The following is a 15800-nucleotide window of genomic DNA, read 5'->3' as shown; positions in this document are numbered from 1 at the left end:
CCTGTGTGTTGGATGCTAGGTGGAACAGCAAATGTAAACTGTCCAACTACCTCTGTTTGCTGTGCTTTTAGCTAATAGACCTCTCTGCATATATATGGAAATGGAAAACTGTATACACTTAAGACTGAGTTACCTTATTGCTGAACAGCTAAGAACATTAGTTTTCAGGTCCACACTGGGGTAAGCAGGTATTCTTTCCACATTATTCAATAACTATACACTGTACTACAATTTCTGCGAAAAGCAGTTGTTCTTTCATAGTTATTGCACTGCAGAGGATGGACATGGCAGCTTCCTGCCCCCTCATTACATGTCACGCTTGAGCTGTGTTGTGTTTCTTTTGGATCTTTCCTGTAAATATAGTATTGAGCCAGCTGAAATTACTATATTTCAGCATTCTTGAGTCTGGGTTTTATTTCACATAGTATTAACACTAAATTAAAGTGGAGTGAACTTGTACTGAGTGCCAGCTACACAACTATGTATAAGAAACATATTCTTACGGTTTAGTTATGCTCTTTCAGTCTGTGATGTTAGCAGCTAACCTCTTGAGTAAGCATAAAGTCACCCCTGTATGTTGTCAGCTTTCTTGTCACTCTCATGGAGCAGGAGGCTTCTCAACAGCACATCAGAAATTGCCAGGTTTTCAACACTATACCAGCCCAGGTTAATGGAGAAATGTTCTGATTTACAAACTACTGAAATGTTTGAGATCATCTGACCACTGTGTTTTTCTAGTTGTCTCTTCCTCTGATGCATACTTCCAGCATGACAGTGGATGTCAGGAATTAGTGATAACTTACTTGCTATCAAAACTGAATTCCAGTATATTCTCTGTGGGGCTGTGTTTATCTATTGCCTCTAGTGACAGGAGTGCTGGAGAGGTCTCCTACATAAACAGTTTGACTGCAAAGGTGTTTCCTAAAGACTGAAAGTTCCCAGTTAGAAGTTTTGTTTAGGACTGACTTCAACAGGATTGTTGAAGTCCGCAGTAAAACTGCTGAGAAGGTGTAAGAAAGGAGTACAACTGCTACCTGGTACTTTACCCCTCCTTTTACAAAGATGGATAATAGTCCAAGTGCTGCACAATGAGGCAATTCAGAAGCAATTTTAAAATAGTTGTGGGCAGCGGATCTGGACACCACTAGGAGTAAGGGAGTCTGATGTTGGTTACTCTCAGCAGCCTGTTGCAGAAGCCAAGGCCTGTGCTCATTAACACCTCTGCAGATGCATAGCGTGTGAAACTTCTGGTGTGTAGATGTTGGGGTCAAGACTGTCTTGGATACAGCACTTTCAAATTGCATTATTAATTTAGCATAGATATGTGACTTTTTAAAAAATCAAACAATAGTTAAATGTCTAGAAATCACTGTAAACTTGCAACTGGATTAGAAAAACACCTACCCTTGCCTATTCTTCCAGTACTACAGCAGCAAGATGTACCCTTCTTTTTTTCTACCTTTTCCACTATTCTGTGCCTGGAAAAATGGCTGCTACCAAATCATGTGTCTACTTCCATGTTTATGAAGTGGCAAAGAGCTGGATGCCTTTAGTTTCTAGAGATTTAACTGATCGTTAGATTACTTAGTGGCACATGTTAAGAAGTGGAGTTGCCTTCATCTTCCAATGTGGAAAGAATTTTACTTTTGCAGTATCCAGACTTCCATGACTCAATCTTTTCTTTTAAAGAGAATGTATTTTGTTGCTGAAATACTATAAATCTCCAGTGGATTGTATATTAGATGAATACTGACACTTTCCTAGAACACTTCAGGAAGAAGCAAGGTTTTATTATTTACAATAGCATCAAATTTCTGGATTTGAAAACCTCTAATTCTCAAGAAGAAAAATCTCTAAACACACTCAGCAGTGAAAGCACTTTTGCAGTGCCTTCAAGGCACCCACAGGCCCAACCCTTTTAAGATCCTGGAGTCCATACTTGAACTTCTATCTCTCTATTTATGTTTTTTTTTTGTTTCTGTTTTGATTTTTTTTCCCTGATGCCTCTGCTGTAAGTGATGTCCAATACTAACATTCCTTGTTACTTTAACACTATGTACACTGCAATAAGCAGTAGTTTTTGGGCAGACACTGTTGCCCTCTAGCTTTTGCGGTGCTAGGCATGCTGACACTTAATAAGTAGGTATTTTCCTTTGAGGTCTGCTAGAGATACAGTCTTCAGAGCACCTTAACTTTTTGCAGCTTGCCAGTTCTTAGTTGCCTTACACTGTTTGTTGGGGTGAGGTGCAGTAGGGGAAGGTACAGGAGCAGTCATCTCAGGAGAAAGAATGTAAAGACTCTGCAGGGAGTGGCTGAGTAGGGAAGGGAAGCTGAAAGCTGCAGGAAAAAGGCAGCCAAGCTGATGGAAGAAGCAGAAGAGGAGACTTTGCAGGAATGACTGTTGACTGTTGCTCTCTTGCACTATATTGCTGGTACTTTAGCCGATAGGAGCCTGCATGCTGCCTATGACTGGGCTTTGTCTTTAAGAGGAAAAGCAGCTCTGCATTATGTCTTCATCTCTAACATGGTCTTGGAAAGCAGGTGAGAAAGGCAGGATTGATCCAGCATAGCTTTTTTGAAGAATTCTATCATCTGATTAATGGGCAAGCTTTCAATTACTTGGGCCAGCTTGAAGAGTTCCTTATCTTGTTTGTAAAAGAAACAAGAGGAGGCTGTTTTCAAAGTGCAGCTGGAATCTTTCCTGAGAGGGAGAAACCTAAAGGTAAAAGAAAGGCGAAATATCTTGAAATGCCATGTATCTTAATAATAGAATTTGGACACAGTGTTTTGGGACAGAGTGATGTGCTCTTGAGTTATGTTCTGTTGTGTGATTAGATGTTAGCAGTGCAAGTAACAAGTCATGGCAGACACTGTGCAAATGTCAGTTATTAGGCATTCAGATGACATGAATTGTAAGCGGGCAGGAGAACTATGGTTTTCCCTTTAAAAAAACCTAAAGGCAAAGTGATCAAGACTTTTTGGCACTTGAGGGCTAATGAATGTCCCTTATGCTGGAACATGCTGGTGTAGCAAACTAGTGCTTATTTTAAAAAACAGATTATGACAAAAAAAATCCCATAATTCTTATGATTTCTTCCTAGCACTGAGCCTAGCGGAATATTTCTTGTTAGCTCAGGTCAGGTTCTCCATGTCAAAAAGTAATGAAGGATGACTGAAAAGGAAAAAACTGTGGAAACAGAAAAAAAAAATCTTTTCACCTATACGATTTAATTCTATGATCTTTCCTATACTTGTGACTTTCCGTAGGGTTGTTTCACATGTTGCATAATACATTAAATGATTATAAGTCAGTGGTATCATCAAATGTGAGTAACTTTTATCATGCATTGATGCCATGGCATCAAATAAAGCCTGAATTTATGAAATTAAACAGATCACTCTTCAGGAACACTTATTTTGCTGCAGACAAGATGTATTGAAGCACTACTTCAGTATTTCAGGACTTTAAAATGCCCTTGTTTGCACATCATTGTAATAAGAACTATTTTTATTTAACAATTTAGGTGTTACACAGTACATAGTACAAACTTATTCCTAATAGATGTTCCATGCAGTGTGAACTTGCAAAGGTTTCAGCGACATTTCTTTAAGTTTCCAGGCTGTCTATAAACCCAAGTGAGGATCATGTGCTACTTGATTCTAGAAGTCAAAAGCTAGATTCACTTTTGAAGTAGAAGATGCACAAATGTAAGGAAGTGGCATAAACTGAGTAAATATAGTAACTGCTTTAAAGGGGGTGTCACAAATGAGTGGTTTAAGGCCGCATAAAGAATCACTGGCAAGGTATTGGCAAAGGGTGATTTTAATAGAAATTTATAGAAATGTGACTTAACAGAATTTGATGGCAAGGTTCACTCTATTACTTATTACATGGATTAAGTTACACAGGGGAAAATCATATTAGAATTGTGTTGGAATGATTTGTACAGAGATTAAGGGTAGAAGGGTAAAAGGTAAAAGGGTAAAAAGGTAAAAGGGGGACCCTCCCGTTGAGTCATGAGGTTCAGAAGATATCCAACTGGACCCAATCTTAGTCTCAGACCTGGGCAACGGTTTATGACGAAAGGGTTAAGGGTTTTTTTAGCAGCTACTTAGAGTCTTACAATGCTTAAACTTTGATCAATTTGACAGCTGCACAAGGATTAGTCAAGTTGCTACAAATACTACAAAGATTAAAACAACTTAACTACAGGTTATACTTGTTAGTAACTATATAGATAAGCGCATAAAAATATCTAGATCAATTTATACATATATATAACTACAGATTATAACTGTAAGCACACGAAAGGTCTAGATCAATCAATAACTACAGATAACTGTAAGCGCGCAAAAAGATTTAGATCAATCAATAACTACAGATAACTGTAAGCACGCAAAAGATCTAGATCAATCAATACATATATATGTAACTACAGATTATAACCGTAAGCGTGCAAAAGATCTAGATCTATCAATACACATATATATATATGCATATGAATATGGTACCACAGCTAAATGAAAGGCCTAGAGTTAGTTAATTTATAAAGGTATACCTGTTAAAAATTCCCCTCGAGTCCTGTGAAATACTCACGTTAAATGCTTTGGCATTTCCCAACGGGCAAAGAGTTGAGCCCCGAGGAGTATCTTAGCCCAAAATCTCGGGGATCCTCCGAGTATCGCAAATTCGAGTTTGCGGACTCTGAGAAGTGTCCCACTCAGAGGGAGATTCTGGATGCAGCCCGCTGTGGTCCAGGAGAGCTCAGAGGGTCTCACTTGGTACCGCTGTTTATAGGTTTGCAAGATGATTGGCTTTAGTCATCAGTTTTGGCCACTATCCGAGGTGGTCCAGGGTAGTATTATGGTATTGTTCCACGGTAACAATGGTATTGTTCCACTTGAGCTATGATCCAGGTAGGGAAAGCTTCAGAACTGTCAGAGATGACGAATTATCTCTTGTTTCTGTTCTCTACCTTGATCATGTAGCTCGTGTCCCTGGTACGATCAGTGTTGTTCCCCACCTTAGCCATGCAAGAGCGCTTGGTACGGCCAAGGGATGCTTAACTGCCCAACTCATACACAATGGCTAAAGCTTAACAGAAGTTTCTGAGATCGTATCATGGCCCAGAGGAAAAGAAGGGGGAAGGAATGCACCACCACAGGGAGAAGATCTCTTACAGTGCTGGATATGCAAATGTAGGGTTACTATGCCAATATGGAGAAACAATGATGCTAGATTTTTAGCAGAGGGCATCTGTGCAGGAGCAGCAGAACATTTTGAAAGGCTTCAAAGAACCTGATAAGCACTAACTTAAAAAAAAAAAAAAAAAAAAAAAACAAAAAACAAACCAAAACCAACAAAAAAACCAAAAACAACAACAAAAACACCCTTAGTTTGAACTGTGAGTTGTAGGGTCACCTGTCCAGGTTCATCTGTCTCTAACTCATACAGGTTTCTTTAATTTCTCAGAGTCACTAATATTTAAAGTTATTAATATGGCATTTTTCCTTTACATTCCATTATGAACTTAGGTGTTTATTCCACCTACCATTTAACCCAAGTATGATGATAAAGAAAATTATAATGCTTAGCTAGAACCTTACTCAGAAGTGGCAATAAATAATAAAGCTGGTGCCAAGCTAGCTAGTGCCAAGTTAGCTGTTCCCGTCCATCTGTGGGCTGGAAGGAATTTATGCCCACCTGAATTTCTGTGGCTGTTGTACATGGAACTTCGAATCTCTACATCTGGACAGGAATAGGTATTACTCTAAGGCTGAAGTGGTCCCAACATAGAACTTGTGACTAACTCTATGCATTCTGAAATCCCACTTGATATGAAATCTGGAGTCTACCCTTTCATCCTGGGAAGTTATTATAAGCAGTGTTGACTGACTAGTGTGCTGTTGGCCTACAAGCTTGTGTGGATAGAATTGTGTTCTTTTGAAAGAGCCCAGGGTGACCCTCCATCTGAAAGCTGGCCCTGTAGAGCAAAACCCCAACACACGTGACCATACGTATAGCGTATTCTCAAGTAGTATAATTCAAAACTCTTCAGTCCAGTTCTGTGTTTAATTTCTTCTATGCAGTGTGTGCCATTGTCTGGTATACATACAATACTGTGATGCTTGACTAATTATGGTTTTTTTTTTCACTTGGACAACTGCCATCCAGTTTTGTTGTTGTACCCTGTTACGTGAAAAATAGAATTATATTTGAAATGGCTTATTAGCCGGCCTCTTTTTGCTACTAATTCATTATAATTCTATTGTACAAGACTAATTGGCTTTCATCTCTTCTGTTGAAGTTTCAATGCATGTTCTTTTGAGCTTTTTACATTAACTGGCACAAACTTGTTTTTAAAATGGTTATTTTCATTTTAAAATTGACACTCAAGTTAAAGCATGTTAAACTTTTTCCTGTATTAGTTTGACAGTGCAACTGCAGTATTCCCCAACAGAATTTTTTTTAACTTGCTAACTTTGTAGCAGTAGAAAAATGGCCTTTATGAACATCTTGAAGTATTTAATCTTAATTGCACAGTGTTTTTGTGAAGAAAATTCTTGCCTATGAGAATAGTCCAAATGGCACTGTCTATTAGGACTACTTCATGGAATTAAGAGCTACAGATGGTGGTTTAAGCCTAGGAATAATGCTGTAAAAGTTCAGAGCTTTAAATTTAAACATACCACTTAGCAAGTGGCAAACAAAAAACGGTCAAAGAAAACTCATGAGCAAGTTGTTCCAAAAGCCAGTTGTTTTCCCTGACTTGATTGGTTTGGCTTTAGAGGTGATCCTCAAAAAAGGAGAGACAAACTATGGCTGGCCAGTAGTTAACATGAACATTCTTGATCTATCAGAAGCAAGCTGAGTAAATATAACCTATGCATCAGGTTATGGCTTCAGAAAGATCGATTGGAATACTGTTAAGAAACAAGTAAGTTCAATTTCTCAGATGTTGCATGACTGACTTGGCTCAAAAGCTAGAAATGGTAGATGCAGATCTCTGCCGATGTAGTTGGATTGTTATTTGTAACAGTGCTTAATTTTGCAAAGCACTATGCAAGTAAATTCACAGTTGCAGATTAATCACGTGTATTGCGGGCTTTAAGCATGCAAGTTATTAATACCTTTATTAACACCAACTTATTGCCATACTTTTGCTCTTTCTTCATTAGTTAATTTTGGGTAGTACATGAGCATGCTGCTCTGAACCCTTATACAATGAGAATAACGCCGCCTTTTACACTCACTGTACTTCCTGCGGGCAGGCCGAGAAGCTCCATCTTCAAACCCTGTCTAGAACCTGCTTGTGTGGGGTTGGGGGAGACAGTGTTTTGTGTTGCATGACTTGTCTTGCTGTCAGAGTAACAGCATTCATGTTGTATAAGGGGATCTACCTGTGCAATTTAACTTGGTTCTTTTACTATATTTTTCTTCTCTTTATCCTTTTTCCTTTTAATTTCTGTTCTTAAACTGCACCCAAGATGCCTTTGCAGCTTCTCCTGGGGAAGCCCCTGCAGCAGCTGAAGGGGCAGCAGCACCAGCTACCCCAACCCCTGTAGCAGCAGCTCTTGATGCATGTTCAGGAAATGGTGGGTTTTATGTCATTAGATAGTCTCTTCTTTTGCTGTTTTTTTTTTGTTTAAACTACATGGCAGTGTGTTTTTCTGAAATTTTCATAGTGTTTGCAATTGGTCAAAACAAACCTTAGACTGAAGAGCATGGTTAACGAAACTGCCTGTTTCTGAGTCCCAGTAACTTTATGCTTATTCAGTAGTGCTAATAAATGATTCTGGCAGTGCTGAGTTTTGTAAGCAGTAACCTCTTAAACTGGATATTCTTTTGTCATATTTCCTGTCTTTTTTGGCCTTGTCAAACAGCCTTTGAAAGTTCTGCCCTTTAGTAACTAGACTGCTCAGCCTTTCAGATGGTCTTTATTTTGGAAAAACATAAGTAACATGTCTGGATAAGTAGGTTAGATGTTAGAGCAACCTCCCCTATGTGTGTGCGCGTGTATTTGCAGTATGTGCATTGCCTGTAGTTGCTTTGTTCTTGACTTCCTCCCTCACTGATCCTAAGTATGCATACACATGTATTTCCCCTCTCCTTTTTACAAGACCCCTTTGCCCCATCCGAAGGTAGTGCAGAGGCTGCTCCTGAGCTGGACCTGTTTGCTATGAAGCCAACAGAGACTGCTGTTCCTGTAGTTACCCCTACAACTAGTGCAGCCACTCCAGTTCCTGAAACAACTCCTCCAGCTGCTGCTGTTGCTGCTGCTGCTACTGCTACTACGGCTACTGCCACTACCACTACTGCCACCACTTCTGCTACCGCCACCACCTCCGCTCCTCCTGCTCTAGATATCTTTGGTGGTAATTTTGTTTTTAACTCTTGGATTCTGGTGGATTGATCTTTCAGGAGTACAGAACAAACAAATCGTTGTTGCATGCATGCTGTGTGCTAGGCTTTCAAACCAGAGAGCCTATTAACTCTAAATACGATGTGCAAAACTTGAAAGTTCTGCTTTCAGTCCTGCCTTTCAAAATTGAGTTAAAGACATATTATGTTCTTGGCCTTAGATTTATTTGAATCTGTTCCTGATGTACCTGCAGCACCTAAACCAGAAACTACTCCTAGCATAGATCTCTTTGGTACAGGTAAAGAGATAATTCTTCCAATACTCTGCTGCTTTGATGCTGTGTAATGGTGTAAACTGACTTGAATGATATTTAATTCTCCTTGGTTTTTCTTTCATTTCTGGAAGATGCTTTTTCATCTCCACCGCATGGAGCTTCTCCTGTGCCTGAGAGTTCTCTCACTGCTGATCTCTTATCTGGTGAGTGCTTGTCTTCACAGGCCATCCTACAGACTTATGGTTTTGTGTTTGTTTGGGTTTTTTTTCTCAAGAGTAAAAAAAAAAAAAGACTTATTGCCAATTTACATCTTTAAGCTGAAATACTAAGTTGTGGGTTTGTTGACACTTTGGTCACAAGATTAGCAGCTGCTGAAGATGCAGACCGTGAAGTAGCAGACACTGAAGTTAAGTAATGTGATTGTGAGAGAGTAAATCCTCCTCTAAGCATAAGAAAATTCTTAATAAACAATGCTTTCTTTAAAGTACTGTGGTTTTCAGTTGCTGTGTGAGAAATGTAACACTTTCTGTTTGCAGTTCTGAAGACTGTTACCTGAATTTACCAACCCTGTGGTTCTAACTGGTGGAGCCCATGTGGCTTTGAAATATTTAGCTATCATTGTTGCCTTGCTGATACTAAATATTATTTATCCTATGCTTACTGCAGTGGATGCATTTGCAGCCCCCTCTCCTCTACCCACTGCCTCTCCAGCAAAGGTGGATTCTTCAGGTGTGATTGACCTATTTGGTGGTGGGTATTTTTCTTTTCTCACCACTTCAGAGTTGAATCACTTCATTTTAATTACCTTTGCGCTTGGCTAAAGCTGCAGTTTCCCCTTCTCACAGCTTTTCTATGTAGCATCACGGCTAATACTAGCCCATCTAGTTCTTATTGCACAATAACGAACTGCAAATAAGCTGTCAGTGTGGTCATTCTGTTGTCATGACATTGCCATTCTGTCTTCAGTTAATGCACGTATGGCTCTTCCTCAGAGGTCCAATGAAAGTTTGTTGTATTCTTTTTTTCTTCTTTGCAACTCTCTATGGTCATGTTGTTTTCTCTCAGTTCCGTTTCTCAAAGCAGCTGAAGTTTTGAGGGTGACTTGTCTCAAACTGGGTATCTGAATCACAGGATCTTTGTTGGATGGAAATTAGGATGGGCACAACCAACTCTAGGAGTGTTGTAGAACAGGAGTGTTGTTTAGAAGTAGTGAATTTTCAAACATTAGTGAAATATTCCTCTAAAAAGACTTAATGTGAGTCAGTAGGTTCTGGCTGGAATTACTCCAGTCTCTCATCCGATGCATTCATCACTAAAGGGCTTAACCCTCTCGTCCAGAATGCTGTGGTTTGTATGGGTTATCTGAGAAGAGACACAACTAAAAGAAAAGAGGTTTCTTTCAAGTGCTGGTTTGTTGCACCTCCTTTTTTCCACCTGAGCTTTGCGGCCATAGTACTGCTCTGCAATAAAGATGGCCAAGCACTTTCATTTTCTTCTGATGAATGAAGTGGTTATCCTTTTGTCATCTTTTGTTCATGATAAGTGATGAATTGATGCATTTAATATTGAGCTCTTTACCTTTTCTTGATGCTTTCTGGAATTCCCTTTAGATGCTTTTGGAAGTAGTGCTTCTGAACCCCAGCCCGCAACCCAGGCTGCTTCTAGTTCCTCAGCTTCTGCAGACCTACTTGCTGGTAATAAAGAACTTCTAAAAACTTGTTATTTTAAGGCAAAACTAAGAAATGGTCTTTGAAATCTTTCATGTTCCTTGGGTGTAAGTGGACTTCTGCAATGGAATGAAATTCTTGTTCACAAGATTTCTTAGTACTTTAGACATCTTAAATTTAAACTACAGTGACTTATAATGGAGGCACTATACTGAAGTACAAGTTAACTTCCTAGATTATCTTCTTCTCGTGCTCTTCATTTTCCTACCTCCTGCACAAGCCTTATTTTTCTGTACTGTTCACTGAATAGGAGTGTGTACATAAAGTTTCTTTGGCTGACTGTAGCAGTACTTAAGTCAAGCAGTATTGCAGGCTACGCTACTTATTCCTTACTGCTAATTCTCTTTGTTTCTTGGTTGATTTAGTTGAGGCAGGTTACACACTTAAACGTTAAGGGCTTGAATGAATGGCTTGGTAGTAGCCTTGCATTTAGCCAAGAAGAGTGGGGTAAAGAGAGGGCACTTTTCTGAGCCCAAGGGCATAGAAGTGATAAGAGACCCTCTCCTTATACCGGGTGGGATGAGGTCTCTGCTAATGCTGCATGTGGCATCACTATCACACCTATTTCAAAGGTTGAATAACTATAATATTGTTGTAGTCTGCATCCTGCAGGTAAGCAGCTTCCACTGAATTCTGTACCATTCTCTAAAATTTGTGCTATACCATGTATAGTGGCTATAGTGATTGTGCTAAACAGTTGTGACTCCCCCCATCCCAGTTTGAAGTTTGTAGAGAACAAGATCCCAGCATGTCTTCCTCACTTTTAAAGGAAACTAATGCACTTCTGGTTTGAGGAAGACTTGGCTTAGTTTCTGAAAGGTGAATTTGTAGTAGAATTGGGTGGTAGGTTATCCTTCATGAACTTCAGTGATGATTGTTAGCTTCATGTTGTACCTTTGTGACTTTACTTCTGAGCTGGAGTGATAGTCTGCCCTTTATGCAACTGCTAACCACTCTAGGTATGGTGGTCCCTGATGTCAGTTGCTGTCTGTATGTCTGCAGGTCTCTCATGCCAACTTATACTGTATCAGAAGTCCAATCCTGTGTATGTTTTGCCTTTATATGCTCGTGAGAGGTCCTCCATTGTATGAGGAATACATAATGTAAGTGAGATACGTCAGTATGGAATCTGCTCTAAGTGCTGTGAGGTGATACAAGTGGGTGCTTGCACGCTGAAGCCATCTCAGAAGAGGATGCATTTTCTAGTACTTGCTCCAAGTGTGGGGATCGCCTAGTTGTGCTGCAGGAAGGTAGAAGTAGTCTAGATAACAATAACGTATATGTCCATTCCCGATTGGTTCCAGTGCTGGCAAGCCAGCTGCTTAAAGTGGGACATAATGCGTAAATGCATGCTAAAGCTTTAGTACAGGCAGCTTCAGGAATTTAAGGTAGAAGACCACCTTTTGTTTTAGTATTTCATCAGTAGGTCTTTGTATTAGTTAGTCTATGGATAGCTTAAGGCTGGAGATCAGGCTTTAACCAGTAGATTCTAAAACATACCAGTCATTTGCAGTTGTGTGTGTTATCAGGGGACTGGGTGCAAAGACGTTGTTGGGCAGAAGCTAATTCTGCTTATGCAAACATTACAATACAAAATATTTTATGTCCTTATCTGTAACTAAGCTTAAATTCCAGTAGGAATTATGCTCCAGATGGCTTAAACTTCAGCAGTGTGCTCTCTGAATCTGATGAGTCACATTAAATCAAAGCCTAAATTAAAAAGGGATGTTATAAGTCTAAATACTCAAGCAGACCTAAAGCAGTTGGGGTGAATAGATGATTTTTTTTTAATTTTATTTTATTTTTGCTTTGAATATACATTCAAAAGGGGTCCAAGTAGGTTTGAATCTTTTTTTTTTGGCAGATACAGAGTCTGTAAACATCACGGCATATTGCTAAGCATTTGTTCACCCTAGATAACGGCAGATGTATAGCCCGCAGTGTAATCCAGTTTTAAATTTAAGAGTGTCCAGAATTCATATGGTGACTGAAGGCTTGTCCATCATGGTTTGAGTGTTTGGTGGTACTAAGTGTTTAAATGTATAATGTTACGAGTATACTTACTATGCATCATTGTCTTAAGTGTTCTGCTGTCAAATAAGTTTCTAGTCTCGTCTTGGCTCACTTAGAAAATATGGTAGAATTTTTTTCATACTCTTCTAAGCCTCTCAGCAGACAAGACTAGAACTATGCTGCTAAATACAATAGTCTAGCCATTTTCCCTTCTAGATCTTTCTATCCAATTAAACTGTGTGCATGTGTATCCCAATACGTACTCTAATAGCATGTTCTTATAAGAAATCTTACTTGAATGTGTAAGTAAAAGCAACCTCAAAATGAGGCGGTTGGGGATGTCCATTCAACACATCCAACTCAGTTGCTGCTGTTTCTGCAGACTCACTCTGGGTCTTGTGGAAGGCCTAGACAACTAGGAACTTAATCTGTTAAAGCATTTTTATGGTTTCTGTGCCTGATGTTGCTGTTAAATTGGGCAAGGCTAAAAGCTGTGGAATTAAGACCAATCGTTGTGCAAACTTCACCTGAAGCTGGGGAGAATGCTTTTCTGTAGCTGGAGAAACAGATGCTTTATGGGGCTTTGCAAAAGCTTACAGAACTTCCTAAAGTTATGTAGTCTTATAAATGGATATTAAGTCCAGGGAGCTGCCAAGCTCCTGGTTCTAACTCAGGAGATGGAAAGGATCTAACTACACAGGGTCTTTAGATGGCTCCAGTGCTTTAGGAATTGCTGCAGTCAGCTGCCATTGTCATCCCTGTATCTTGTCAACCTGCTTCTGGTCTGATTCTTTGGAGATGAGTCCTTGTCTGCAAATAGTTGAATGTGTGGAGCTTTGCCTTGGGACAGGTGATGAATGAGGAGCGAGTTTATAGGTAAGGATCAGAGGGCAGACCAGCACAGTGATGTTATAGTAGGTGTCTGCTACAGACCACCTGATGAAGAAGAAGTAGAGGAAGCCTTTTTTAGGCAGCTGGAGAAAGCCTCACTATCACAGGCTTTGGCACTCATGGGCAACTTTAACCTCCATAGCATGTGCTGGAAGGGCAATATGGCTGGGTGTGGGTAATGCAGGGGACTTCTGCAATGTATTAAAGAATCTCTTGATGTGGGTGATCAAGACGTACCAGAGTAAGTTCAGTGGAGGGCCACCAAGATGGTGACTGGTGCACATGACATGAGGAGAGGCTGAGAACTGGGTCCATTCAGCCTTAAGAAGAGAAGGCAAAAGGGAGGCCTTACAGGTATCTAAACTACCTCACTGGAGAATACAGAGAAGACTAGCCAGGTTCTTCTTGGAAGTGCACAGTGACAGGAAAAAAGGCAATGTGGGTGGGAAATTCTGGTTAAATACTGGAATTTTTTTATTTTTACCATGAGGATGGTCAGATACGACAAAAGGCTGCCCAGAGAAGCAGTGAAATCTCTCCTCTTGGAGGTGTCAAGGCAAATCTCTGGGCAACCTGATTTGAGTAGACCAGTTTTGAGCAGGGTCTTGGGCTGGCTGACCTCCAGAGGTCCCTTCCAACCTAAATTACCTGTGACAAACCCACTTCAAGAACAGACCTTGGGGACCTGAGGGCAAATCTGTGATCCCGGTGCGTTTGTCCAGATGCGGAGTTAGCATCTGAGAGCACGTGACTTCCTGTGGAGTAAGATTTGGGTGGTAAGGGCTTCTTGGTGCCAGAACCCTGAAGGAGGCCTAAGAAACACAGGGAAGCTCACACAGGCTTTTAAAATGCTCTTTCCTTTGGACTGCAGAAAGCAGGCTGCTCTGCTTCCCACTCCTGCTTCCCTGGCTCCAGCCAGTGCCCTTAGCATCTGAAGGGACCGGTTTAAGTTACGATCTGAGTGTTTTAGGTTATTGCCTGCAATCTGGCAAGCTTCAGCTGAAGGACGTAATTTATGAGGTGTTTCTAATCAGATTGTGTTCTCCTGAACCGATGGTGCATGGTCAGGTTTGCTCTCCCAGCTCTCAGGTTTGTCCTCTCCCAGCTGTGTCTGGGGCCAGTGTGTTTGTTCATATAGGCCAGGCATTCCACAACTAAAGCCTTCTCTGCTGGTGGTGCAGCAAATTGCTGGCCTGGTGCCCAGGACCTGGTGATGGCACACCACTCTCCTTTCCCTACTGAGGGTTTTGGTTTGAATACAGTTAGCTACTGCTAATTCGCTTCTCTTCTAAAATATGCATCTGCCTGGTGTGTAAATAAGACTGATGCTTGCCTTGAGTGTGTGTGTATAAATTTTTCCTATTCTTTCAACATTTGTTAAGTGTTTAGTCTTTGTTCTCTGAAAAAGCAAAGTTTTTGGGGAGAGTGTCTGAGATCTCACGGTAACATTTGATATAACTGATGCTCACAATTTGAGCACAAGTTCTTTATGTTGAGCTCTAGCCTGTCTCGTAGTTAACTGTCTGGCAGATGCTTGATTTCATAGCTGGGAAATGTGCTGTTGTCACTGTTTGTAAGAAAGATGTCTGTGTAATGTGCTGTAACCCTGTGACCATGGAAAGCAATTCGGTTAAGAAAGTGGTTAGAAAATCTTCAAAATTTTCTTTTTTTTCCCCCTTTTTAAAAAGCTGACTTCCCCAATGAACTGGTAACTAAAGAAAGCTGAAGAAAGAAGACGAAGAAAGGAATTAGTTGACTGCTTAAACAAGAGTGGTACAAACTATCTCAGTGAAAAGACAGAAAGTAGTGATAAGGGTTTAATGTAAATAGGTGATCTCTTCTAAATTGATAAGTTGTATTTGGTACTTAATTTCAACAATGTGACTGTTGGAGTAGCATTAATTTTTCAGATTTCACCCACATGAAAAGATCTGGTTTTACTTTGGATGGGGATAGGCCTTAAAATGCTCTCTACAAAGTGGAGAAAATTATCTAAAGGAGAAATTTCAAATGAGTAAATGTTCAAGCTTCTGTGCATAGGCAGCAATGATTAGCTGGATAAATAAGGACAGGAGACTGTAAGGCAGGATGTTCCCTGGAAAGAAACTAAAGGCAGTGGTAGAGTGCTGGCTCGTCACTGTCTTGTGCTCAGCTGTGGCAAAATAATATGCTTTCTACTCTGATATAGGTGGGGAAAAAGTACAGCCTGCAGGGTTTTTGTACAATTCCTGCCGTATTTGCCTAGTCACGGTTGAGCACTGAGCTCAGATGTGATCCTTTCTATGCAAGGGCAGCTGAGAAAAAACAAGGCTGAGAGGCTGAAGATGTGGTATAGAGGTCTCAGACATTACTGTCAAGAGGAGATTCAATAAGGGGAATGGCTTGTAGTCTAAAGAGAATTGAGAAGGTGTCATATGTCTGTTCTCGTTTTGACGGAGTCTTTGCATATTTAATCAGTTTCCAGAGTGTGTAGATAATACAAATAAGCTTAAATTGCAAGGGAGATCAAATTATATAGTGGGCAAGGGAGGG

General features: G+C 40.2%; 1 protein-coding gene across 2 annotated transcripts in view; it reads left to right on the top strand.

Annotated features, from left to right (window-relative positions):
* The window catches only part of SNAP91 (synaptosome associated protein 91), a 72501-nt gene that overhangs the window by 42413 nt on the left and 14288 nt on the right, over positions 1-15800 (top strand). Inside the window, exons 16-21 of one of the 2 annotated variants that reach the window (XM_075145403.1) lie at positions 7489-7596; positions 8122-8376; positions 8584-8661; positions 8769-8840; positions 9304-9387; positions 10248-10331. The exons of the other annotated variant lie outside the window; for it this stretch is intronic. Coding sequence (XP_075001504.1) covers positions 7489-7596; positions 8122-8376; positions 8584-8661; positions 8769-8840; positions 9304-9387; positions 10248-10331 — 681 coding nt within the window. The remainder of the gene's footprint in view (positions 1-7488; positions 7597-8121; positions 8377-8583; positions 8662-8768; positions 8841-9303; positions 9388-10247; positions 10332-15800) is intronic. 2 annotated transcript variants of the gene reach the window in all.

This window comes from Calonectris borealis, chromosome 3, assembly GCF_964195595.1.
Source record: "Calonectris borealis chromosome 3, bCalBor7.hap1.2, whole genome shotgun sequence".
In the NCBI taxonomy this organism is placed as follows: Eukaryota; Metazoa; Chordata; class Aves; order Procellariiformes; family Procellariidae; genus Calonectris; species Calonectris borealis.
Note: the sequence above shows the minus strand (reverse complement) of the source record. Positions and strands in the feature narration are given on the sequence as shown.